Source organism: Macaca mulatta, chromosome 12 (genome assembly GCF_049350105.2).
Source record: "Macaca mulatta isolate MMU2019108-1 chromosome 12, T2T-MMU8v2.0, whole genome shotgun sequence".
Taxonomy (NCBI): domain Eukaryota; kingdom Metazoa; phylum Chordata; class Mammalia; order Primates; family Cercopithecidae; genus Macaca; species Macaca mulatta.
Window position 1 is genome coordinate 137,676,805 of NC_133417.1, and position 26,088 is coordinate 137,702,892.

The 26,088-nt window shown below is 53.8% G+C and overlaps 1 protein-coding gene and 1 long non-coding RNA gene across 2 annotated transcripts; both read left to right on the forward strand.

Moving 5' to 3' along the window:
* The first annotated feature begins 321 nt into the window (after positions 1-321).
* LOC144333524 (uncharacterized) lies at positions 322-8,468 on the forward strand. Its single transcript, XR_013402233.1, has 3 exons — positions 322-409; positions 1,156-1,356; positions 8,286-8,468. It is a non-coding gene; the product is annotated as an uncharacterized LOC144333524 (long non-coding RNA).
* A 9,232-nt stretch (positions 8,469-17,700) lies between these two features.
* LOC114671490 (uncharacterized) lies at positions 17,701-24,567 on the forward strand. The gene is given in 9 exon segments (XM_077956530.1): positions 17,701-17,761; positions 18,023-18,151; positions 18,310-18,483; positions 18,999-19,234; positions 20,299-20,568; positions 21,255-21,341; positions 23,774-23,867; positions 24,045-24,080; positions 24,208-24,567. Coding segments are annotated over 9 exon segments (1,383 nt in total). The 3' UTR covers positions 24,504-24,567.
* The last annotated feature ends 1,521 nt before the right edge of the window (positions 24,568-26,088 follow it).

Sequence of the window (26,088 nt, forward strand, 5' to 3'; positions counted from 1 at the left end):
GGTCCGAGGCCCAGCTCCTTGGCTCCCCTGCAGTTCCCCCAAAAGAGAAGCTGAGGCTGTGGGTGAGTGGGTGATGCCAGTGGTCCACCTCCAGTTCCCTCACTGTAGGGGGCTTCCCCTACCCCTGTGATATGGTTTGGCTCTGTGTTTCCACCCAAATCTCACCTTGAATTGTAATCCCCATGATCCCCACATGTCAAGGGTGAGACCAGGTAGAGGAAATTGAATCATGGGGCTGGTTCCCCACATGCTGTTCTTGTGATAATGAGTGAGTCTCGCGAGATCTGATGGTTTTATAAGCATCTGACATTTCCTCTGCTTGCTCTCATTCTCGCTCCTGCGGCCCTGTGAGAAGGTGCTTTCCACCATGACTGTCAGTTTCCTGAGGCCTCCCCAGCTATGAGGAAATGTGAGTCAATTAAACCTCTTTTCTTTATAATCTACCCAGTCTCAGGTACTTCTTCATAGGAGGGTGAGAATGGACTAATACACCCTGATTGTCCAGGTGACCCCATGACTCATATGCAAGAGCATGACAGACCACAGCAGTGCCCAGTGACACCCAGTGAAGCCCTGAGTGACACAACTGGATACCTGATGTGAGGGTTGGGGGCGGGTGTTGGGAGGGGGTAGAGTAGCCAGAGCTGCCTTGGAGAGAGAAGGCCCGAGGGGATGCCAGGCACAGACCGTGAGGGCTTTAGAATCTGACTCACTGCCTCCTCCCTGACTAAGGACAGATCCCAGTCACCCAGCCTATGAACCTTGTCAGAATCAAAATGGAGTTCCTTTTGTTAAAAACCCTGAGAAGTAAAGCCAGGAACATGAAGGGGATTTATCATGCACAAAACCTGACAAGAACTGTCACAGAAGACTGCAAACAACCAGCTTGCATAATGACTTTCACAACCTTTCAACAAAGAATACTTCTGCAAGGACATCTGCCCAGCAATTGCCTGTCCAGCCTCAAACTGGTGCCACTCATATCCTTGATCCTTGTAGCCAAGGATAAATATCTCAAAACAATCCTGTGATCCTCCTCCTTTTTCCTCTAAAAACCTTTATCTTCCTTCACCTCTCTAAATTCACACATAGTTTCCTATGGCCTGCTTATTCCCATTGCAGTACCTATTTCCAAAAAATTTTATTTTATTTTAGAGTCTCCCTGTATCTGTTATGCAATGTCACATAGTGGAGCCAGAAGTGGGACTGAAGTGAACTCTGAAGTGAACTCATCTTGGACGAATCAGTTTCCTGAAATCTAATGCAGCGTTGACTGAGCCCTCTGCAGACTGCCTTTCCAGGAGTTGATTTTCTGTTCTGGTGAATCTCCTTGAATACTCAGACTCCCTCCCTTTGGTCAGTTCCTTTTTACTTTATCGTGGATGTAATTTAGTTATAAGGCTTCCTTAAACAAAGGACCTTGCATCCTTCTTGGGAGTATAAAGGTTGGAGTTTTGTTGGGGCGTGTGTGTGTGTGTGTTTGAGACAGTCTTGCTCTGTCACCCAAAAGAGTCCTGCCCTGCTGCTCAGGCTGGAGTGCTTGGCAGGATCACGGCTCACGGAAACCTCCTCCTCCCAGGTTCAAGCGATTCTTGTACCTCAGCCTCCCCAGTAGCTGAGACTACAAGCGCGCACCACAACGTCTGGCTAATTTTTGTATTTCTGGTAGAGACTGGATTGCACTATGTTGGCCAGGCTGATCTTGAACTCTTGACCTCAAGTGATCTGCCCACCTCGGCCTCCCAAAGTGGTGGGATTACATGGGTGAGCCACTGTGTCTGGCCAGTTTTGTTTTTTCATTTGCTGCTTTGCTTTTCGCAAGCACTTTCTGGTATAAACAGAAGTGCCCTTCTGGTTTGAGGGCTCTGGTTTCTACAGAATTTATTTTCTGTCTAGACAGCAAGTCTTTTCTGGTGAACTCACTTTTGGTTCTGGATGCCTGGCTGAATATTTTGTTTGATGTGCAGCACCTTGGTTGAAATTTTGTGAGCACTCTGATTTTGGTTTGGTTTCCCACGTCTGTAAATGATGTGGCCTTTTTTTTTTTTTTTTTTTTTTTTTGTGCTTGTGAACATCTTCTAATCATCCGATAGCAAAAATAAACATAAATGGTTTGGTACCGTAGGAAACATTTAAAAACAAATAAATAAATAAATGTTGAGTGCAGGCCTGGCACAATGGCTCGCGCCTATAATCCCAGCACTTTGGGAGGCCAAGGTGGGAGGATGGCTTGAGCTCAGGAGTTCAAGACCAGCCTGGACAACATTACAAAACTCTGTCTCTACAAAAAATACAAAGATTAGCCAGGCGTGTTGGTCCATGCCTGTAGGCCCAGCTACGAGGGAGGCCGAGGTGGGGGGGATTGCTTGAGCTCAGGAGGCTGAGGCATAAGAATTGCTTGAATCTGGGAGGTAGAGGCCACGTTGAGCTGTGATCGCACCACTGCACTCCAGCCTGGTTGACAGAATGACCCTGTCTCAATAACAACAACAAAACAATTTCAAAAGGTGGGTATGAGATGGCCAGTTAAAAGAAACTAGGGCATCACCACCATTGAAATACTTGTGCAAACTCCAGGATTTATAGGATTTTCTTTGCTTTTGAGATTCATAAGAAAGGGAATGACATTCTCAAACATTAACAGCCAGCTACATGGCTTTTCCTCATGCACATTTTAAAATCAATGGCATGATGGGAATCATTTGAACTCCCCAAGTTTGCTTTTTCCTTATACTGAATTTTAAAACTGCCAACTACAGAGTTAAGTGCTCTCTCTTTTTTCTGCCTACTTGAAATCTGCTGACATTTCTGCTGGTATTAAGATAAACCCACAATATCACTTTCCAGCCAAGATAAAAACCAATAAGGAAGAGGTTTTAAAAGGTTTTCAAATTAATGGCTCTACAAATTACAACAGCTCCATGGCAACCCACAACCTAGACACCTTTTGGAAATGTAAATTTAGGTTTGCCTGTCTAACAGTTGCTTTGGGTGATGGACCAGTCCATGGAAGGGCTGCTATTAGAAAGAACAGAACGAGAGAAATGTTTATAAAAATTAGGCTCTCAGATCAAAGAGGTCAAAATTGTGAACTCAGTGCAATAACAAAAAGGATCTCCGCTCAGAATAAAAATTGCTTTGTCTGCTACACAGGGCCAGAAGAAAGCTGAAAAACCCTCCTAAAATGCTTCTCTACCTGCATGGAGCTGTCAAGCAAATAAGAGTATGTTTTTTCATGTCGTGCGTTGTGTCTCCAATTTGAAATCTGACACAATAGTCCAGAAATTCCTTAAGGCATTCTATTCAGGTTAACTTAGATTAATTAAACTTGTTCAAATTTATAGTGAGCAGGGCATGGTGGAGCATGCCTGTTTTCCCAGCTACTCGGGGCTAAGGCAGGAGGATTACTTGAGCCCAGGAGTTCAAGGACAGTTTGAGCAACATAGCAAGACCCCATCTCTAAAAAAATATGTATATAGGTTGGGTACGGTGTCAAACGTCTTTAGTCCCACCACTTTGGGAGGCTGAGGTGGGTGGATTGCTTGAGCCCAGTAGCTGGAGTTCCAGATAAGCCTAGGCAACATGGCAAAACCCCATCTGTACAAAAAAAATACAAAAATTAGCCAGGCATGGTGGCGTGTGCCTGTAGTCCCAGCTACTGGGGAGGCTGAGGCAGAAGAATCACTTTAACTTGCGAAGTAGAAGGTTCCATGGGCTGTGATTGTACCACTGCACTCCAGCCTGGGTGACAGAGTGAGATCCTGTCTCAAAAAAAAAATGTACATATATATATACACACACATACACACACACACACCTGTGTAGATACATACATATATAAATACATGTATACATATTACATATACCTACATATATAACATAGTAATGAACCCAAATACCTTTTAGTTCATGTGATTTAACCACATCTTTGATAAATAAGCTTGTTTTAAATTTGTTGATAAAATAAAAATAGAAATATCTTTAGCATTTTCTTTTCTTTTTTCCTTCCTTCCCTCCCTTCCTTCCTCCCTCCTTTCTTTTTTTTTTTTTTTTTTTTTTTTTTGAGGCAGAGTCTCGCTCTGTCGCCCAGGCTGGAGTACAGTGGCCGGATCTCAGCTCACTGCAAGCTCCGCCTCCCGGGTTCATGCCATTCTCCTGCCTCAGCCTCCCGAGTAGCTGGGACTACAGGCATCCGCCACAACGCCCGGCTAGTTTTTTGTATTTTTTAGTAGAGACGGGGTTTCACCGTGTTAGCCAGGATGGTCTCGATCTCCTGACCTCGTGATCCACCCGTCTCGGCCTCCCAAAGTGCTGGGATTACAGGCTTGAGCCACCGCGCCCGGCTCCCTCCCTCCTTTCCTTTCCTTTCCTTTCCTTCCTTCCTTCCTTCCTTCCTTCCTTCCTTCCTTCCTTCCTTCCTTCCTTCCTTCCTTCCCTCCCTCCCTCCCTCCCTCCCTCCCTCCCTCCCTCCCTCCCTCCCTCCTTCCTTCCTTCCTTCTTTTTTTCTCAGAGTCTCTGTCTGTCACCCAGGTGCAATCTCAGCTCGCTGCAACCTCCACCTCCCAGGTTCAAGTGGTTCTCATGCTTCAACCTCCTAAGTAGATGGTACTATATAGGTGCTCATCACCACCCCTGGCTAATTTTTTTTTTTTTTTTTTTTTGTATTTTTAGTAAAGAATGGGTTTTGCCATATTGGCCAGACTGGTCTCAAACTTCTGGCCTCAAGACAAAAACGTTAAAATTAAAATTAAAAATCAAATGCCTGGCCTCAAGTGATCCACCCGCCTCGGCCTCCCAGAGTGCTGGGATTATAGGCGTGAGCCACCATGCACGTTCATCTTTAGTATTTGCAGCGTACGTCTTCCCCTGGGTTTGCGAGTCAGATAAGATTATATGTGTCTCTGCTAGATGCTTCAAGGTCATAAAACTTTATTTTATTTTATTTTTTTTATGAGATGGAGTCTCACTCTGTCACCCAGGCTGGAGTGCAGTGGTGTAATCTCAGCTCACTGCAACCTCCGCCTCCAGGGTTCGAGTGATTCTCCTGCCTCAGCCTCCTGAGTAGCTGGGATAACAGACATGTGCCACCACACCCTGCTAATTTTTGCATTTTTATTAGAGACATGGTTTCACCATATTAGCCAGGCTGGTCTCGAACTCCTGACCTCAGGTGATCTGCCCACCTGGGCCTCCCAAAGTGTTCAGATTATAGGCGTGAGCAACCTTGCCTGGCTTAAGGTCATAAAACTTTAAACCCAACCTAAAAACAGAGTGATCTTTGTGTAGTTCTTTGATAAATAAAACTAATTTAGTATTGCTGGTTTAATGTAAACAGCTCTGTCTTAGGAGTTACTGGCAAAATATCCATGTATTTAACTTTAAGCTTCTTAAGTGAACGCCTGAGAGTCACAGGCTATGAAAATAGTGAACAAGAAAATACCTGGAAATGAGTACTAGCTTTGTGTAATATCTCAGTATTCATAATTAATGGAGGTATAATTGTTAAAAATATAAATTACGTAAATGTAAATAGGATGAATCTCTATAAATGAGCTTTTCATAGAATTTGAAATCTTTTTTTTTTTTTTTTTGAGACAGAGTCTCCTCTGTCACTCAGGCTGGAGTACAGTGGTGTGATCCTGGCTCACTGCAACCTGGCGCCTCCCAGGTTCAAGTGATTCTCATGCCTCAGCCTCTTGAGTAGCTGGGATTACAGGTGTGCGCCACCACACCCAGCTACTTTTTGTATTATTGGTAGAGATGGGGTTTCACCATGTTGGCCAGGCTGCTGTCGAACTCCGGGTCTCAAGCAGTCCTCCGCCTCAGCCTCCCAAAGTGCTGGGATTACAGGCGTGAGCCACTGTGCCTGGCCGGACTTCGAAATCTTAAAGTCATGTTATGCTACCTTAACTGACAGATACTCATTAAATATATTGGTCATTTCCAAGTAAGATAAAACACAAATACATAAATTGCTGAACATAAATATAAGTTTGTTTTTGGTTTCTTAAATTTTATGGAACTACCAAATTTATAGGGGTTAATACATATAAAAATTATGCGATGGGGAAACATGTTTCTAAAATTATAAATGGTTCCCATCTGTAAAATACTAATATGTGACTGTCATTTAAATGTTTTTTGCTTCCTAGGTTTTCACTAGAAATTAAGGTTGCTAAGAATTAAAAATTCTAATTAATCTATACAATTCTGTAGACAAAGTGTACCAAAAAATAATATGTATGTTTGATGAGAAAAACTATTTAAAATGTGTAAAAACATGTTTTTGCTTTATTTGAGTTTTTTATATACTTAAAAATTGTTTTAACTTTTTTTAAATTAAAAAAAAAATAGAAATAGGATCCTGCCACGCTGCCCAGACTGGTCTCGAATTTCTAGGCTCAAGCGGCCACCTCCCAAAGTGTTGAGATTGCAGGTGTGAGCCACTGCACCTGGCGAACATGTGTTTTCATATATCCAAAATATGGATTTATGAAAGAAAGAAAAACAGGATAGAAAGGAACCCGTAAGTAGGAGAGAGATGTGAAGAAAGGTATGAGGATATATTTTTGATAAGTACGGTTAAAAGAAAAAAGAATAATTTGGAATGAGAAAGGATCTTGTATGGTAACTTTTTGTGTCCTAAAGTAAAATAACTTGTTACCTAACAAAGGGGAACTTTAGGTCAAAGCAGAGGCCTAAGCATGTCATAGAAGTGCTAAGTCGTGAAAGGTGTGTGCAGATTGTGCCACTGCACTCCAGCCTGGGCAACAAAGAGAGACTCTGTTTCCAAAAAAAAAAAAAGAGAGAGAAAGAAAAGCTTGAGGTATTTCTATTTTATCAACCAATTTAAAACCAGCTTGTTTATCAAAGATATAGTTAAATCACGTGAACTAAAAGGTATTTGGCTCATTACAATGTATATATGTATGTATATGTATAAAACAGAGCTGTTTTCAATAAACCAGCAATACTAAATTAGTTTTATTTATCAAAGAACTACAGGAACAAAGATCACTCTGTTTTTAGGTTGGGTTTATAGTTTTATGACCTTGAAACATCGAGCAGAGACACATATAATTCATCCTTCCCATCTTTTGGGGAAGGATGAATTTGTGAAAGAAATTTTTGTATGTGATCAGGTTGGCTAAAATTAGAAGGAAATTATTCACGAGTCTTTCTAAAGATTTAACTTTCATATTAAAACTACACTGATATTCTCATCTGAAAGCTCTAGGAGAAGTAAAAAACAAACAAAACAAACCTACACTGATTTAAAAACTAAAAATCTGGTCCCCTATGTTAGTACAACAAGATTTCCTTGAAATATAAATCTGCTTTTATTTTGACTTATTTATTTTTGAGATAGAGTCTCGCTCTGTCGCCTAGGCTAGAGTGCAGTGGCGCGATCTCAGCTTACTGCAACCTCCACTTCCCAGTTCCAGTGATTCTCCTGCCTCAGCCTCAGGTAGCTGGGATTACAGGCACGTGCCACCACACACAGCTAATTTTTGTGTTTTTGGTGGAGTTGCGGTTTCACCATGTTGGCCAGGCTGGTCTCGAACTCCTGACCTCAGGTGATCTGCCTGCCTCAGTCTCCCACAGTGCTGGGATTACAGGTGTGAGCCACCATGCCCGGCCTAAATCTGCTTTTGGTAAATCCACAAGAAGCATTAATTTTTAATTCTGTGTTTAACAGCCATCTAAACTGAAGCTTTAATTTTTTTTTTTTTTTTTTTTTCTGAGATAGGGTCTTGCTGTGTCATCCAGGCAAGAGTGGATCCCTCTAAAATTCAGACACTATTCATGAGTATTCTTATGACAATATGGTTATTTGAAGTTTAAGAATTTGCTCTCTTTTTACGTAGGATACAATTGGAGACATTGACTATATTACCAAAGCTTTGATTGCAATATATTTGTGAATGTGCATAGAATGCCTAGCTTCCGGGGTTCCCAGCCTCACAGCGAACAAGTAAAAATCATCAGTTCCTGGCAGGCCCAGGAACCTTCAGACTGCAGAAAAAAACATCTGAAGTCTGTCTTTGTTTGGCTTCCTAGCCTCAAGGGGTTTTATAATCTGAGATTCCTTTTTTTTTTTTTTTTTTTTTTAAGACGCTGTCTTGCTCTGTCACCCAGACTGGAGTGCAATGCTACAATCATGGTTCACTGAAGCCCTGACCTCCAGGGCTCCAGTGATCCTCCCATTTCGGCCTCTCTAGTAGCTGGGACTATAGGCACATGCTACCACGACCTACCGATTTGTTTTTTTTTTTTTTTTGTAGAGATGGGGTTTCGATGTGTTGCCCAGTCTGATCTCCAACTTCTGGACTCAAGTGATTCACTCACCGTGGCCTCCCAAAGTGCTGGGATTACAAGCATGAGCCTCCGCACCCAGCCTGAGATTCCTGTTCAATCAATGTAGAGAGGAAAAGTTATGTGTATGAAGAAAAGCTTTACACCTGTTATTAGATTGCAGCCCTGTGCTTTATTTATGAGTTCTTTGATTTACCCGTAGAGAGGACTAGATCCTGAATTCTTCTAGCTTCCTCAAATCCAACTATCTTCCATGGAATTATTATTATTGTTATTATTATTATTTATTATTATTTGAGATGGAGTTTGCTCTATCAGCCAGGCCGGAGTGCAGTGGCATGATCTCAGCTCGCTGCAACATCTGCCTCCCAGGTTCAACCAATTCTCCTGCCTCAGCCTCCTGAGTAACTGGGACTAAGGTGTGCTCCACCATACCCAGCTAATTTTTGTATTTTTAGTAGAGATAGATTTCACTATGTCGGCCAGGCTGGTTTTTAACTCCTAACCTCAGGGGATTCACCCGCCTTGGCCTCCCAAAGCGCTGGGATTACAAGCGTGAGCCACTGCGCCCAGCCTTCTGTGGAACTCTTAAAAATGGGACCCGCCTTTGGGAGGCCAAGGTGGGCGGATCACCTGAGGTCAGGAGTTTGAGACCAGCCTGACCAACATGGTGAAAACCCATTTCTACTAAAAATACAAAAATTAGCCAGGCATGGAGGCAAGTGCCTATAATCCCAGCTACTTGGGAGGCTGAGACAGGAGAATCTCTTGAACACGGGAGACAGGGGCTATAATGAGCCGAGATCGCGCCACTGCACTCTGGCCCGGGCAACAAAGAACGAAACACGGTCTCAAAAAAAAAAAAAAAAAAAAGGAGGACCCGCTTTGTTCCTAAAGAGAGGGACCCCCACAGGGCAGGGCTAGGAGACAGTGACGTGGACGGGGACTGCAGGATCAAGGCTCATGGAGTGTTTGGGGTCACTGGGACACCTGGGAACAGGGCCCCATGCAGGCCAGTGGAATCCCAGAGCAGGGAGTGAGTCCTCTCCACTCCGACACCTGCTGAGTGACCCTGCTGGAGCCCTTCTTGTCTCTGGGCCTCAGTTTTCTCATCTGTAACATGGGAATAATAACAGGACCAACCAACCTCTCAGGGCGATTGCAGGGTTTGTATGAGGCGATGCTATGAAAACCCCAAGTGGCAGCAAGTCTGGCACACAGCAGGTCAACCCGCTGCCCCCCGTGCATACACACAAAGAGACGCATACACATGCACACACACACAGATGCATACACACACACGTGCATGCACACATGCACACACACAGATGCATACACATGCACACACACACAGATGCATACACACACGTGCACGCACACATGCACACACACAGATGCATACACATGCACACACACAGATGCATACACACACATGCATGCACACATGCACACACACACAGATGCAAACACACACGTGCATGCACACATGCACACACATGCATACACATGCACACACACACAGATGCATACACACACATGCATGCACACATGCACACACACAGATGCAAACACACACGTGCATGCACACATGCACACACATGCATACACATGCACACACACACAGATGCATACACACACACGTGCATGCACACATGCACACACACAGATGCATACACATGCACACACACACAGATGCATACACACACGTGCACGCACACATGCACACACACAGATGCATACACATGCACACACACAGATGCATACACACACATGCATGCACACATGCACACACACACAGATGCAAACACACACGTGCATGCACACATGCACACACATGCATACACATGCACACACACACACACAGATGCAAACACACACGTGCATGCACACATGCACACACATGCATACACATGCACACACACACAGATGCATACACACACATGCAGGCACACATGCATACACAGATGCATACACACGTGTATACACACACGTGCACAGAAAAAACACAGGGCTCACTCCCCAAGGGGACCTCACTGTGCGTCAGTTTGCCCATCTGTAAAGGGGGTGATTATAGCCCCTACTGCATGACGCTGCTGTGGGGCTCCGTGAGTCAGTACCTGGAGGATGCCTAGGACGGGGCCTGAACTTAACCTGCACAGCCCCACGGGGAACTGAGTGGAGAAGGTGAGCTTGGGTGTGGGGAGCAGAGCGGGCAGTATGGAAACCCAGGGGGTCTTAAAGGTCTAGGTGCCTGTCACCCATGAGGAAGCTGTAAGGGGTCCCTGAGGAACAGTGGCCCCAATCCAATCTCCTGCCCGGTAAGGGAGCAGGACTGAGGCCAGGAACAGGCCAGCAAGAGCCTGCTGGGGCCAAGGAGCCTTCAGTGTGACAGCCAAGGACCCACAGAGCGCCAGCCTGCTAAGGGACCCTGGGCCGCACTCAGGCCTGGGCAAGGGACTGACCTGGGGACTTCCTGAGGTTTCTCTGACTGTACGGAGCTCATCAGGGAAAACATGGGGGATGCCTGGATTCATTGCCCAGCTCTGAGCTCAGCATGAAAACTCCCTCTTGGAACAATCTAGAAAGAGGCTCACCTGAGGCCCAGCACCCAGGGGCCATGCTGTCATGTGGGCCAAGGCATCTGAGGGGCAGGGGCCTTCCCCATCCCACTGCTGCCATGGCCCGTGGCCCACTCTGCCCTGCCCTCCTGACCCGGGGACCCAGTGCATCTCTGTGGGGGCTGGGAGGAGCGTTAGCAAAGGAGAGGCTGCACAGGGCACATTCAGTGGTGACGGGAAACCAAGAGCAGGAAAAGCAACCGTGCTCTGCCCTGGGCGACTCAGACGGGAAAGGGCCTGAGCCTGAGGCAGCCAGGAGGAGGCAGCCTTACCAGGGAGGCCGTGGCGTGGGCCTCCGTGCTGCTTCTGCCCTCCTCATCCAACTGCAGCGGGACAGAGGCCGAGGCCAAGTGGGGGCCTGGAAACAAGGCTTCCAAGGTGGCAACTGTGTCCCAGCCCAGCCAGGCAGTGGCTGCAGAGGGCCATGTATGTTTGCCTGGGTCTATGACCAGCCTCAGGCCTGGGACCAGGGAGCAGGGTGGGGGAAAGTCTCTGTCCCTGGGTGGTGGCCGGGCAGGTGGAGAGCCAGGTTCATATGGGTGACCCTGGGCTCTGCAGCTGCTGTGATCCTCGCAGAGGGGAGGAGGTGTCCTCGGCAGTCAGGAGCAGGATGATGGTAGTGACAAGGCCCTGCCATGGACTGAGCCTCCCAGCCTAGGAAACCTGGCTCTGGCCTCCCCTGCAGGCCTGTGATGTCTGGCTCCAGAGGCCTTCTCCTCTGGGCTTTTCCATGCCTGTGAACTGGGCCCCATTCATTTCCCTGTGGTTTCATGGGAATGTCCAATGTATTCAGGAGCTTGCAGCGCAGCCAGGAGGAGAGGGGTCAGTGAGAGGCCCAAGCTGTGACTGGTGGGCCACCCAGCAGCCACGGCACCCTCTGCTGGAGGCTGGCAGCAGGGTGCATGGCCAGCTGTGGGTGGGGGTCCATCAGTCAAGCAGCTGCACTTCCTCCCCATCCCCCCCACACTGAGGCCAGGGGCTCTACCTGCGGCTCCCTCATGCCAGGCCTCCACTTTCCAGCTCCCAGGCCCCCAGCCCCACCTGGCCTGGCCCGGGACAGAGCTGCCACCAAGATCTCTTCCACTTTCTCTCCCCAGCAGCCTGCAATTCAGTGCCCCACAGACCCATGCCTCCTGGGCCCTGCGGTTTCCCCCACACTATATTCAATTTCCAGCTGCTGAGAACACAGCAGGTCCCATGTAAAGGTTGCCATCACCTGCACCCCATGGGCTGCCCAGCCATGGAGAAGGGGCCATGGTTGGGTGCACAGCTTCTGAGACAGGCCCAGCAGCTGCCTTCATGGCCTTGGCAGAGCCCAGGGCTCTGGAGCTTACAGGGAGCATATGACCAAGTGTGGAAAATTTGGTCTGCAGAAGAAATGAGGCTGAAATTGGCTGGAAGCAATTCTTATCAAAGCCACATTAGCAGTTTTCAGCAAGAGCTAATTGAACAAGCTCTGTGAGTGGCCTCATTCCATTAGCAGGAGCCTCCTACAGAGTGTGACAAGGGCCCTCGTGGCTGAGGGCAGAAGAGGCTGTTTCTGTCCCACATTTGCCTTTGGCCTTTGAAAATGGACACATTTTCAGCTTTGGGGACTGGCCCTGCCCCTCTGCCCTGGCTCCCGCTCATTTCCAAAGCCACTCTCTGAGTGTCTTGTGTCTCAGCGCTTCAGCGGGTGCATGGATCTGAAAAAGGACACGCTTGCAGACACGGCCTCCTTATCAGGAAGGGTTGAGAGACCACGTTGCAGAGGAACCGAAAGTTTGAGGGCCAGGCCAGAGCAGGTTGGGTCAGGAAGCTGGGCCCTGCCTTAGCAACATGCGTGGGCCTGAGGAGAGACCCACGGCCGGCCCAGTCTCCCTCGACTCCTCTGGAGTCACGGTGTCCTCAGGGAGGGAACAGGAGGCAGCTGGGGTGTGGCCAGGCCAGAGCTGAGCTGATGGGACCTGAACCCTGCTTTTGTGGGGTGGCCGTGCTCTCTGCTTTCTCCTCTCTGCTGTGCCCAGTGGGCTTGAAAAGGGCGCAGTCCTCGGGCCAGAGCTCGGGGGTCACCTGTCTGGACTCCAGCCTGTTTCCTCTGTGCTGGGGCTATCAGGGCAAGTGTCTGACCAGGGCCCACAGGGCGCTGGTCAAGGGGCCCAGGGATGTGGGGTCCAGCCCTCTGTGCCCCTGACTGGCTGTCTGATCTGGCCAAGGCCCTTCATCTCTTGGCCACTGTCACATGGCATGGGGAACACTCCTCAGTGCTGTGGCCTCCAGGATGCTATAAGGAAGTGGCATCCGACCACACCCACCCTTTCTGCAGGGACCATGGTCAGGACAGAGCTGTGGACACTGAGCAGGGGCTGGCCTCAGGGCCCACCCAGACAGGCCTCCTTGTCTCTCCCAACACCACAGTGGGGCTTCCTCCTGGGAGTTGGCCAGCTGCCCTCCCCAGGATGGGACCTCAGGCTTCCATCCCGAGCTCTTCCCTCCTGCCCTGGGCCCTGCAGACTGCCCCATAAGCTGGCTGCTCTCCTGGGGTCTTTCCCTCTGTGAGCACCTCTGCAGATACATTCCGGCCTTTGGGATGCTTCAGACAGCAAGCAGGAAGCAGACAGACGCCCCGCATCTCCCCCAGGCCAACTCCAGCCCCATCAGCAGCAACCTGGCGGGGAACTGTCTACACCCGCCAGCCTCCCTCCCTCCGTCCTCTTGGGTTTCTGAACCAGCCTCTCCAGCCGCACCGCCACTGCGACTTACTCCTTCTGGTCAAATCCAAGGGCCCTGTGCAAGCCCTTGCTCTCCTCGGCAGCTCACACTGGGGACAACCCTCAGGCTCCTCCCAAGTCCCCAAGCTGCTTCTCGGCCACCTCCTGTTCCTACTGCCTCTGCCTGGGTGCTCACCACCTCCTGCCCCCCCGTGCCCAGTTGGGAAGGGGGTGCCCTTGTGGCCCCCCATCTCCAGCCTTGCTCTTTCTTTCTTTCTTTTTTTCTTTCTTTCTTTTTTCTTTTTTTTTTTTTTTGAGACGAAGTCTCACGTCTCACTCTGCCACCCAGGCTGGAGTGCAGTGGCACAATCTTGGCTCACTGTAAGCTCTGCCTCCCAGGTTCAAACGATTCTCTCACCTCAGCCTCCTGAGTAGCTGGGATTACAAGTGCCCGCCACCATGCCTGGCTCATTTTTGTATTTTTGGTAGAGACAGGGTTTCACCATGTCGGCCAGGCTGGTCTCAATCTCCTGAGCTCAAGTGGTCTGCCCGCCTTGGCCTCCCAAAGTGCTGGGATTACCCTGCTCTTTTTTGCTTCCTGGGGCTGCTTCTTGGGAGCCTTGGGCTGCTCAGCTTTCATCCCAGCCATGCCCTGCCTCTGGCCCGGTCTCTGTCCCTCACTGCGTCCTGCTAAGGTTCCTGTGCAAAGTCCTTCGCTTGTTCCAACAGCCTTCCCCAGCTCCCAGAAAAGGTGCTGTTTGTAGAGTGTTGACAGGCACCAGGCTGTCCCTGCGCCCCTCCTGGCCCAGCCCTTCAGTCTCCCCTTGACACAGTCTGCCCTTGACTTCTTATTTTTCAAACTAACCTGATGCTTTTCTTTATTTGTTTGTTTTTTGAGAGGGAGTTTCACTTTTGTTGCCCAGACTGGAGTATAATAGCGTGATCTCGGCTCACTGCAGCCTCCACCTCCCGGGTTCAAGCAATTCTCTCGCCTCAGCTTCCCAAGTAGCTGGGATGATAGGTGCCTATCACCACACCCAGCTAATTTTTGCATTTTTAGTAGAGACAGGAGTTTCACCATGTTGTCCAGGCTGGTCTCAAACTCCTGACCTCAGGTGATCCACCCACCTTAGCCTCCCAAAGTGCTGGGATTATAGGTGTGAGCCAACGTCCAGCCTGTTTGTTTTTGTTTTGCCTCCGTGCCTTTGCTATATCACCCCTTTCCTATAAAACAGTCCTTTCTCGCTTACTATGTCTTGGAATTAGTCTTGCACTCAGGAATGCACCTCTGCTGTCAGGGCTCCAGAAAGTTAGGGTCAAGGCCTTCTGGTGCAGCAGTGCAGACTGTGGCCTGCGGGTGGGGGGACTGTGTGTGGCCAGTCTTTTTTTTTTTTCCACACCTAAGGCTTTGACCCACACAGAAAGAGATGGAACAGCCTGGGCTGCAGGGGCCTGGAAAGCGACGAGCATGTGGGCAGCACTGCGTGGGGCAGTTGCAGGGACTGCCTGTTCTCCTTCTCCTAGTGCTGCTCCAAGGGCACAGTCTGGTGACTGCAGCCACTTAGGGAGGCCTTAGGATGCAAAGGAGAATGAGGACACAAGGACACTAACAAAGCCCAGCTCTGCAGGAGGAGGCATGCTGCCCTGGGATGTCGCCGCCGTCTTGTCTGAGCCCGAGGGTGGCACTCGGTCCACCTGTGGGGAGCAGAGAGGAGAGAGGACCCGGCCCTGGCTGCCTCTGGTCTGCCTGGGAACGAGCTCCCTCAGGCGGAGCTTGACAGTCGGTATCCAAGCATCATCATCAGAAGCACGTAGTCCAGAGCTGTGTGCCCAGCAGAACAGGGCACTGGGGCAGGGACCCAGCCTTCTTGGCTCCTGAATTGGAGCCTGGCATGCCCCATCTTAGAGTCCTTCAATCTGCACAGATGCACTTGGCATCTACAGTGGGACCGGAGTCCATGACACTGGGCATGGAAGGAAACGGCCCCTGTGATCAAAGAGGCCATCACAGACATGGCAGCTGAGTGCTGGGATGGGCTCTGAATGGGATGTCAAGAAGCAGGTGGCAGGAGATGGGTGAAGAGAGGGTGAAGGGGAGGGGAGCTGGATGCAGAACCTCATTCCCTGGAAGTAGGACTGTGTCCATGACAGGGGAGCCGCAGAGGGCCTTTCCAGGAGAGGGATGTGGCCAGCTTTGGTGTGAAGTCCACAGAGCAGAGCATGACTAGAAGTAGGGAGGCCACCTGGTAAAAGAGACGGAGGCTGGGACAAGAGTGCTGCCCTTGTCAGAGGGAGGCCAGGAGAAGCTTCTCTAAGTGTGGCTGCATGTTTAGCCCAATTCCTAGAGCTGGGGCAATCATGCCAGTCACAACATAGGACATGTTACAATGATGTCTTATTTTTTTCAAGGCCAGGCACTGGCACATTTCTTCCCTATTTTACAGGGAAAGAAGTGGAGATTCTGAAAGCTTAACTAATTTATCTGGCAAGGCATGGTCTCTCATGCCTGTGATCCCAGCACTTTGGGAGGCCGAGGCAGAGGCAGGAGGATCACTTCAGCCCAAGAGCTGGAGACCAGCCTGGGCAACATAGTGAGACCCCCTCTCTATAAACAAAATTTAGCCAGGCAAGATGGTACACGCCTGTGGTCCCAGCTACTTGGATGCTGAGATGGGAAGATCAGAATCACTTGGGCCACCGGGGGGTCGAGGCTACAGTGACCCGAGATCATGCCACTGCACTCCAACCTGGGTAACAGAGCGAGACCCTGTCTCAAACTTAAAGGAAAAAAAAAGTTTGAAATCATGCAGCAAGAGAGTGACAGGGCTGGCATTCCAGCATCGTCCTTCAAAATGTGACAGACACAGGTCCCACCTGAGCCAGCAGGAATGCAGCACCCAGTGCTGCCTCTGCACAGGCCTGATGCTCGCCGGCACCTTAAAGGCAGAGGAGACCCTATGATAAACGCATGAAGAGCGCATGTTTCATGGGATTGATGTTGATGCTGGCGTTCCCTGCAAGCCACTGAGGAGAAGCCCCTCTCCCAATGGCAGGGCCATGAGAGGTGAAGGACCCCCTCCACCACCCCTAGACAGGTCTTTCCTGGCCACAGATGCCCCAGGTCCCTGAATGTCAAAACCGAACCCCAACCCTCCAGCTGAGCAGAGAAACATTCAGATCCGGTTCCTCGGTGGTCAGGGAAGGCAGGCTTCCTCTGAAGCACAGATGGCTTCACCCTTTTCTCATGAGCCCTGCCAGGGCGAGAGCAGCCTTTCCCAGGATCATCCTTTAAGATGCGACAGAAACAGGTCCCACCTGAGCCAGCAGGAATGCGGCACCCAGTGGCTGCCTCTGCACAGTCCTGGTGCTCGCCGGCACCTTCAGGGCTAAGAACACCCTGTCGTAAATGCATGAAGAGTCCTGTGTTTCATATATTGATGTTGTTGGTCTTTCTTTAGAGGAACACTTGTGCGCTGTGGGAACCTGTGTCTCTACCAGTGTCACCCTTGCTGTGGGGAGTGTGTACTGTGTGGGGGGGCTGGTGACCTTTCCCTGCTGTCTGCCACAGCATGTGAGGGGCTCGCCAAGCCTCATCCCTGCCCTCCCTTTCCCGTCCCTTCCTGCCCCAGGGAGGCCCAGACCCAGGGAGGAGGGGTGCTGGGAGGGAGTGACGAGGAGCTGGGGTCCTGGCCCTGCAGCCGCTGTCACAGCACAGCCCACCCCAGACCTCCAGAGTGGTGGGGCCCTGGTGGTGCGGGCTTCAGACACTCGGCCGATGCCAGGTCTGGGACCGAGGCCCCGTCTCCGAGGCCTTGGCTGGCTGTTCTGGAAGGTGGTGCTGGCTGGCAGCCATTCCCAGCCCCTCGGAGAGCAGTTGTCAGGCAGTCCCTGAGCTCCAGCGCCCCATCCCCAGCAGGCCCAGTGATCTCATGCCTGTGCCCCTGGCGCTGGGAGGAGCGGGGTGACATTAGGGCTGGTGCCCACATCAGGGGAGCAAGGTCTGAGGCTGGGGCAGGGGACAGGGTGCCCTCCCATCCAGCAGCCCCAGTGCCCTCCCTGCCCCCTTCAGGGCTCCCATGGCCCAGAGTGTGGAGCGGCGCAGCCTGACCAGCCAGGACACCTTGGGGCGTTTAGGAGGTTTGGCTGTCCAGGCTGTGCACCTAGCACTGCTCCCCAGGAGAGGGAGGGAGGAGGTCGGGGAAGAGGGCCTTGCTGACCGGGTCGCTGTCACAGCCTCCATCTCTGGCCCTGGGTTCTTGCAGGAGTGCCTGGGCTCTAAGCTGGAGCTACCCCATCCCAGGACCTCAGGAGGAGGAGGAGGCTGGGCGCCACCTGCTGGCCCATCAGGGAATTGACAGGGCAGGGGACTGGAGCCTGGGGTCCATGTGCTGGCCCCAGATGAGAGCCCAACTCCCACCTACCCTACCCCACCCACCCTGCACTGTTCAGCTCAGTTCTCCCACCTGTGGTGCGGGGCCCCGTTTGCGATGGTGAATCCTGAACTTGGTGCAACTCTGGCTGCTGGCAGTTGGGCTTGGCTTTCACCTTCCTGTCCCCAAACTCCACTGGGGACCTCCCTTCCAGCCACCCCAGGGCGTCACCACCACAGCCAGGGGTCAGCCCCACCTTCATTCACTCCTGCTCAGAGCCCACCTGTTCTCTCCGCCCCCATCTGCTACCTGCAGCATCAGAAGGACATGAGGGCAGCAAACAGCCCCTGCAGCTGTCCACAAGCATCATGGCCAAGGCTGCGCCTGGGAAGTGCACTCTCTGTGGTGCCAGCTCCCTCCTCAGTGCCCTTGACCTTTGTCTGGGTCCCTGCTTGATGTGGCCCAACTGGCTGTGCCAGAGCTTCACAGGCGCTGTCCCAACTCCCAGCCCCTCAGAGGGAGGGAGAGGCTGAGACCGAACGGGAAGCAGAGACTTAGCCACACCAGGGGCCCTGGCACGGTGGGCATCTCCTCCAAAGCCTCACCAGGCTTCACATTCAAGGTCACCAAGAGTGCACTTGTTCACTGTCGAGGGCAGGGGTGACTCCTGGGACTGTGCTGGGGTCCAGGGAGGACAGGTAGCAGAGTTGCCAGGGAAGCAGCTTGCCTGAGGTCTGTGGTCATGGCAGAGGCTTCCACAGCAGCCCCACCCTCTCCCTGTCCCCTCCCTCTCCCTGTCCCCTCCCTCCTGTCCTTGTCCTCGTGTTTACTGAAGACCATGAGAAGGGATGTGGAGAGCCCCTGCAGGAACTAAGAGCAGGAGCCTGGCTCAGCCCCAGGGGCCCGCAGACATTCAGTTCCTAAACCCATAGGGTGGGGCATGGGCATAGGGGAGAAACCAGGGCTGCCCTGCACAGCCCTGCTCCTTCACCCTGCCTGCCTAGTGGCCTCCTTAGCCTGCAGCCTCAGTGCAACCCGCTATGGGGCCATGCTTCCCCCTGCTGGCCACACTGCAAAATGCAACCCAGGGTCGACCTGGAGGCTACAGGCGTCCCTCCTCCCCCAGGCCTGCAGCTGGGCTGAAGGGAAAAGGGGGCACCAGGGAACAACCTGGGTGCTCCTGCCCAGGAGGATTGTCCGGCTGCATGGGGAGAAAGTCCAGAACCGTGCCTGGCACATGGTAATCCTTGTGGAGTGAGTGAACGAATGAATGTATGAACTATGCATTTGAGGCTTTTTGCTGATGATGACCCAACCAAGATAGATCACATAAGCCATTTTTCCAGCAGGAACTGGGACTCCTCTTGGGTTGACAAGATGTAAGTACAAAATCTAAATAAGATTCCAATGGCACTACACAGTGACACAGGTGACCCTAGCTATAAACGCCCATGGAAGGGAATTCTGTCTGACATTCAGGGAAGACTTGGAGCAGGGTAAGGGGACGAGATTGATGGCAGGAGTGAGACTTATAGGGCATGGGTGGGAGACCCCTGGCTGGCTATGTTGGGGGAAGAGGGGCAACTGGAAAGCAGCACCTGGATCTCGAGGGACTTGGCCTGCTCAGTCCTTCCATCGGGAGCCACGTCCATTCATAGTGACTGTTGAGTCTAATGACACTCACGTACAGTGAAGCCAGAGCAGCAGCCCCTGAAAGGGTGACTCCGGGGTCTCACCCCGTCCTGACTCCTGCCTCATTCCCTGGTGAGGGCTTCCCTCCTGCTGCCTCGGACTCTGCTGTCCACCCTCAGAGACCCTGTCGGGAGGCTTCCCTCCAACAAGGAACCATCCCCAGGGAGAAGGGAGCCCAACACTCCTGGTCCTGCAGGATCCTCAGTCCACTCACCACTGCGGCATGCCCCAGGGAGTCCTCGAACTAGGGCCTGGGCCAGGGCCCCCTGGGTTCCCATGGCCTGGGTGGGCACAGTGCCCTCTTACAGCCAGGGCTGCCCAAGGGTTCCAGGTGTCCTATCATTCAGCAGAGATCTTTCCTCGGTGCCTTCTCTGGATTGGGTGGGCTGCTGAGCTCTGGGGCTGCAACAGTGAATTAGACAGGGGCTGTCCCTGCTCTCCAGGGTCTAGTGGAGGAGCCAGCACGGAGCTAATCAGTCAGAGGAGAAGGTGGTGTAGACCCACTGGTGCAGGGGAGACCATGGGAGTGCTGGGCAAGACAGGGACTTGGCGGAACACATGAGATGAGGCAGCTGGGAGGTCGTCTTTAAGCTGAGACCTGAAGGGTGATAGAGAGCCAGGCAGGCTGCAGCGTGGGAAAGCCTGAGCAGCTGTCCCCCAACCCCAGCGGTCCCTCCCATCCCACCCACCCTCTGCAGGCTCGTGGAGGTGTTCATGCTCTTGGCCAACATGGCAGTGGCCCTCAAGATCCACCGCGCCTTCCCCGAGCAGGCCCTGCTGCGCCGGCACCCCCCACCCCAGACAAGGATGCTCAATGACCTGGTGGAATTCTGCGACCAGATGGGGCTGCCCGTGGACTTCAGCTCCGCAGGAGCCCTCAATGTGAGTGGTGGGCAGTGTTCAGGGGAGGCTCTGCTTGGGGGAAAGAAGAGAAAGACCTGGAAGGTGGGGGGTCCAAGGGCCTCTGCTTCCCCCCAGAGTCCCTCCCCTTCAGCCAGGTCTCTCCTATAGAGGAGGAAGGAGGCCCTGGGAGGAAGGGCCCCTCTGAGTCACAGGGGTCCTGACAATGGGACTTGCCCCCTCACCAGGACTGTGCCAAGCGGGGACCCTGGAGGCCTAGCAGAGGGCAGGGGTCCTGTGGCCAGAAAGGGCTGGTCTTGGGCCCAGAGGCTTTCAGAGTGTGGGGGCTGGAATTGTAGGAATCCTGGGAATGCTCCTGGTGGGTACTTTCAGGTGCTTCGTGCCCGGGGCCTTGGCTCTGGTCCTAGAGGAGGGAGAAATCTCACCCAGGCCCGACCCTGGGAGGGGAAGGCAGGTGCGCTAGGCCCGAGAGCTGGAGCCCAGTGAGTCCAGGCCAGTCAGCAAGACATGGAAGGTACTAACCTCAGGCCAGTGTGGGCCACAGGCTGTGGGCAGCTGCCCCCTCTCCCCACCCATCCCCTCTGAGCAGGGCTGAGCCCCCAGGCAGCTCCTCCCCCTGAGAGCTGGGCATGAGGTACTTAGCAGATGACAGGGCCCCGAGTCTCTCCCCGAGCTGGACCACACGGGTTTCTGGGATTTGCTTCTAGAAAAGCCTGACCCAAACATTTGGAGATGACAAGTACTCACTGGCCCGGAAGGAGGTGCTCACCAACATGTGCTCCCGGCCCATGCAGGTAAGGAGGGCCCAGCCCCGGCCCATGCAGGTAAGGAGGGCCCAGCCCTGTCCCATGCAGGTAAGGAGGGCCCAGCCCCGGCCCATGCAGGTAAGGAGGGTCCAGCCCCGTCCTCGCCGGCTCCTGGGAGCACACTGGCCCCAGACCTGTGACCTCCACGTGCAAGCACAGCCCACCACCGTTCCTGTCCTGCTCTGGACATGGCTGGGTGGACGGGGCTGCTCCTCCTCTGCCGGAGGGTGGGAGAGGAGGCCGACCCCAGGCAGCACCTAGGAGGGGGCACCCTGAGCCTCTTGAGTTTGAACCGCTGCCTCCTGCTCAGACTTGCTCAAGGACAACATGCCTTGGAGCTGAGGGGCTACCGAGACCTCCTGTCAGGCTGGGGTCCTGGAGAAGAGACAGAGTCCCGTGTGGCTTCCTGTCCCGGGGAACACTCCACAGCCTCCACCCCCGCATGTGGAGTCCAGAACCAGCTGTCAGCCTCTGGCCAGTGTGGGAAAGAAGCAGACCTGGCCGTGGGCCTAGGCCTGGGCCTGCAGGGAGGTGGCAGCCTGTGGGGTGGACAGCTGGGCTTGCTCTGGGACGCCTGTCACAGCCCCCAAGGCTGAGCTTCACCTGTGCAGGGCCTGAGCATCCTGGGACCAGGACCCCAGAGGACCCTCGGGCCAGCGGGAGCAGTGGGTGCTGATGAGTCAGCTCTGGGCCCCAGCCCAGCCCAGGGGCAGGGACAGGCTGTATTTCAGGAGCTTGGTCACACAGCAGATTCAGTCTGTTCTCAAGAACTGGATGGCTTCAGCTGACCCCAGTGGATTTATTTTCTGACACTTCAAGCTCTGCTGGGTTTGAAGCCATCAGGATCTGCTTGGGCCTGGCCGCCCTGACCTGCCCCCAGTCACAAGTGTCTGCCCAGCCAAGCACCTACGGCACCCACAGCTGAGAGGGGCTGGGCCGTGCCTGAGGGGCTGTGTTCTACACGCCAGTGGCTCTAGGCCTGGCAGAGATGGCACAGCAGCCTCTGAGTCCCAGAACTCCCACTGGCTCTGCCCCGCTGGGGCCCATCCCATGCCCTTGCCTCTAATGCCATCACCTTCAAGGAAGTACAAGCCAAGCTGGAGTTCCAGAGATCAGAGCCGCTCCGGAGTCAGCCAGAGCCTGAAAAGGCTGCATTCTCCTGGCTCGCCTGCCCCGGAGACTTGCCCCCAACTTAACCCAGGGCCCAGCAGGGGCTGGAAGGGAAGTGGAGTTAGGGAGCTGAGCAGGTCACCACCAGCTGCGCCCTGGATTCCAGGGCCCGTGTGCACAGAGTAATGGGAGCTGGCTGTCTGGCCAAGGGCACAGGAGGGTGAGTGTGTACAGCAGCCAGGGAGCAAGGGAGCCAGCGAGACACACAGGAGTGACCTTGGACCTCTGCAAGGAACCCGTTCACTCGCTCCCAGGCAGCAGCACTGGCCTTGACACCCAGCCCTGAAAACTGGGGGACTGCAGGGCAAGCAGCTTCAGTGACTGTGGCCCCAGCTGGGCCGGGCTGTGTGCTGGTCCCTAGAGACTCTGGGTATCTCCCCGTCCCAGCCCTGCCTCCTGCCCAGCACAAGGGCCTCTGGAACTCCGCCCTCTGTGTCTCAGCCCCTGGGAAGATCAGATGGTTGGAGATGAGAAGGGCCGAGGCTGGCAGGCCAGAAACTCCCTCCCTTGGCGGCTGTGGGGTGGAGTACTGGGGGGCACAGAGGTGCTGGGGTGAAGCGTGGCTTCAGCTGGGCGGGTTCAGTGCCAGAGGGGATGAGGTTGGCCCTGACCAAAGGTGGGCCTAAGTCTGAAAGAAAGCGCCAGGAGCCTGAGGCCTGTGTTGCACGGGGCAGTGAATGGCATCCTGGGCTTTCTCGCCTGCCTCCCACTCTGGCCAGATGGAGCAATGGACTTGGCCTCCTTGAACAAAGACCCACAGCCACCTCGGCTTCTGCTTGTGTCTCCAGCAGACACTGTCTGCAGCCCCCGGTCATACATGGCCACAGGCTTCTCCCTCCTCCTTCCTGGGCCAGAGTAGCAGCCTCAGTCCCATGCTGGGGAGGAGTAGACCAGAGACCGTTCCCTCCTGGAGGTGCCCAGCAGTGACTCAGCAGCGACGGGACATGTCTGGGCCATTCTCAGTGCTGCCCCTCGAGGGCATTTGGGAGGCCCAGGCAGGCCAGATTTGTCTCCTGGAGAGAGGTATGGGCACCCCTGGGCTCTGCCCAGCCTCCTGGCCTCCCCTTGGGTCCCCTTATGCAGAAAGGGGCACTGGTCCTGGCACTGGTCCTCCTTGGCTTTGCTCAGCAGCCAACAGTCCGTCAGGTCTGTGCACACCAAGGCTGCCAACGGCGAGGCTGTGGGTGACACAGGCCCTCCGGGACTGGCCGGGAAGCTCTGGGCTGGCCAGGCTCTGACTCGCCCCGCAGATGGCACTATACTTCTGCTCGGGGCTGCTGCGGGACCCAGCATAGTTCTGGCACTATGCGCTCATCATGCCCCTGTACACACACTTCACCCACAGTGGGTGCTGAATGGCCCAAGACCATTCAGGAGTGACAGTGGAGGTCCAAAGGTTGGGCGACCCAAGCGAAGGGGAACCTGGCCTGAGAACTCTCCTTATGGACCAGTGCTGCAGAAGCTGCAGGGGGCCCACAGCCAGCCCTGGACACAGCTGAGAGGAGGACACTGACCTCAGAGGGCTGCTTTCTGCTGCCCTGGGAGCTGGGTGCTGGGGTCCTAATCTGTCACCTGGGGTGGAGCACCATGCAGCCCATCCCCCAGCCATTGCCCTTCCCCACTCCCCACCCCCCAACCTCATGCCCCATACAGCACCGCCCACCACCCCACCCCCTCTTCCCAGGCTATAGGGAGCAACTAGACATGGCACCCGATACCCTGCAGAAGCAGGCGGACCACTGCAACGACCGCCGCATGGCGTCCAAGCGCGTGCAGGAGCTCAGCACCGGTCTCTTCTTTGCCGTTCTGGTCAAGGTGAGCCCTCCAGCCTGGTGCCCCTCACCTCCCTCTGGCTCCCGACCCTCCTGGGCACCTACTCACCAGGAGGCCTCAAGAAGCCCAGGGCAGTGCCAGGAGGTGCCATGGCTGCAGCACTGTCCTTGCAGAAGAGTGGCCCCCTGGAGTCAGAAGCCATGGTGATGGGTGTCCTGAACCAAGCCTTCGACGTGCTGGTGCTGCGCTATGGCATGCAGAAGCGCATCTACTGCAATGTGAGTGCCCTGGGAGAGCCCGTGGGTGGCCAGGGCAGCCCAAGCCACCCCACACTGGAGGGGTACAGGCTGTGATGGGTCACACTCCACCCCTCGCTTCCCCAGCCCTAGCACAAAGCCCACCTGATGGGCCTTGCAGAGACGCCCAGCTCTCCCACCTGGGATGGTGGCTTCAGGCCCAGGGTCAGGCCTGGCCCCCTTCCCCAAGGACCCAGGAACCAGAGAGCAGACCCCTCCATGGCCAGTACAGCTCGGCAGGGTGTGCAGGCTTCGGGAACTGTGTTTATAGGAATGTGAAGGAATGAGAGGCCAGAGAATGGTCCTTGGCCGCTCTGGAAACTGTCCCCTGAAGACAAGGAAGAGAGCTGTCCCTGGCTTGGCTCCTGCCCTGAGTGACTGTTGATTCACAGTTCTCTCCAAGGGGACGTGGGCCTGTCCTAACGCCGCCTTAGGGGCTTGGCTCCAGCTGGCCCTGGGGTCTGCAGGTCACCACCTGGGCCCTGTGCCTGGCTTTAAATTTCCTAACATCCAGAGTGCCCTGGGAGTACAGTGTCCAGCCCGTTGTGTGCAGTAAACGTGGTGTTCCTAACCTGGAGCTGGGTAGAAGAGGAAGGACAGAGTCCCCCTGCTGACCCTCGGGACTCTGTGTCCTGAAGTTCAAGTCTGAGTCACCCTGCTGTGGGCCCAGCCCTGCCTGCACTGACAGATGGCACCAGCAGGGGGCGCAGTGCTCTGCCGCCACAGTTCTCTGTCCCCACCTCAGTGCAGTCAGCCCTGGACGCCCCCACCACTTGCCCACAATAGCACACAGAGCTACGGGCCTTCCCAGTCCCCACCCCTGGCCCTTGGTCACTCTCACCTGCTGCCTCAGCCACAGGTGGCCTGGCAGGGCCTCCCTGAAGCTCCCTCCAGCCAGCCAGGGCCCAGGACCGAGGGCGGAGGGCTGCCTCCAAGCAGTGAAGCTCTCCAGGGTGGGAGGGCAGGCGGCCCCCTCTGTGTCCCATCCCCCTTAGTCCTGGCGAGCCCTCCCCTGCCTCCTGCGGTGCCCCCTGCCCTCATCTATGCCCCCTGGGCTCCCCCAGCACTGCAGCCTCCCGGGTGGGGTTTTAGGACCCCCAGGCCCTCCCAGCTCACCCAGACCCTTCCTGAGGGTCCTGCTTTCTGGCACCACCTTCCCTTCCTTGGGGACAACCACAGTGGAGAGAGGTGGGGCTCTACCTGTCCCACTAATGCAGGGGTGCTGACCTTTTGGTGTCCTCTAGAGAACTTGATGAAAGCTATGAGTTTACACCTAAGAAATTGTCGGGCACCGTTTTTCACCAACAACGTGCCCTGAAGGTGGACCCAGGCCCCCAGGTTGCATTTTGTAAGCCTTGGGAGCTCTCAGGATGCCTCTGACTCCCTCAGCTCTGCCCTGACCCGAGGCATTCATCCTGGAGCAGGCCCTCGTTACAGACAGGCGAGCAGAGGCTTCCAGAGGCCAAGGGAGGGTCCTGGGGGTCCTGCGGCAGGGC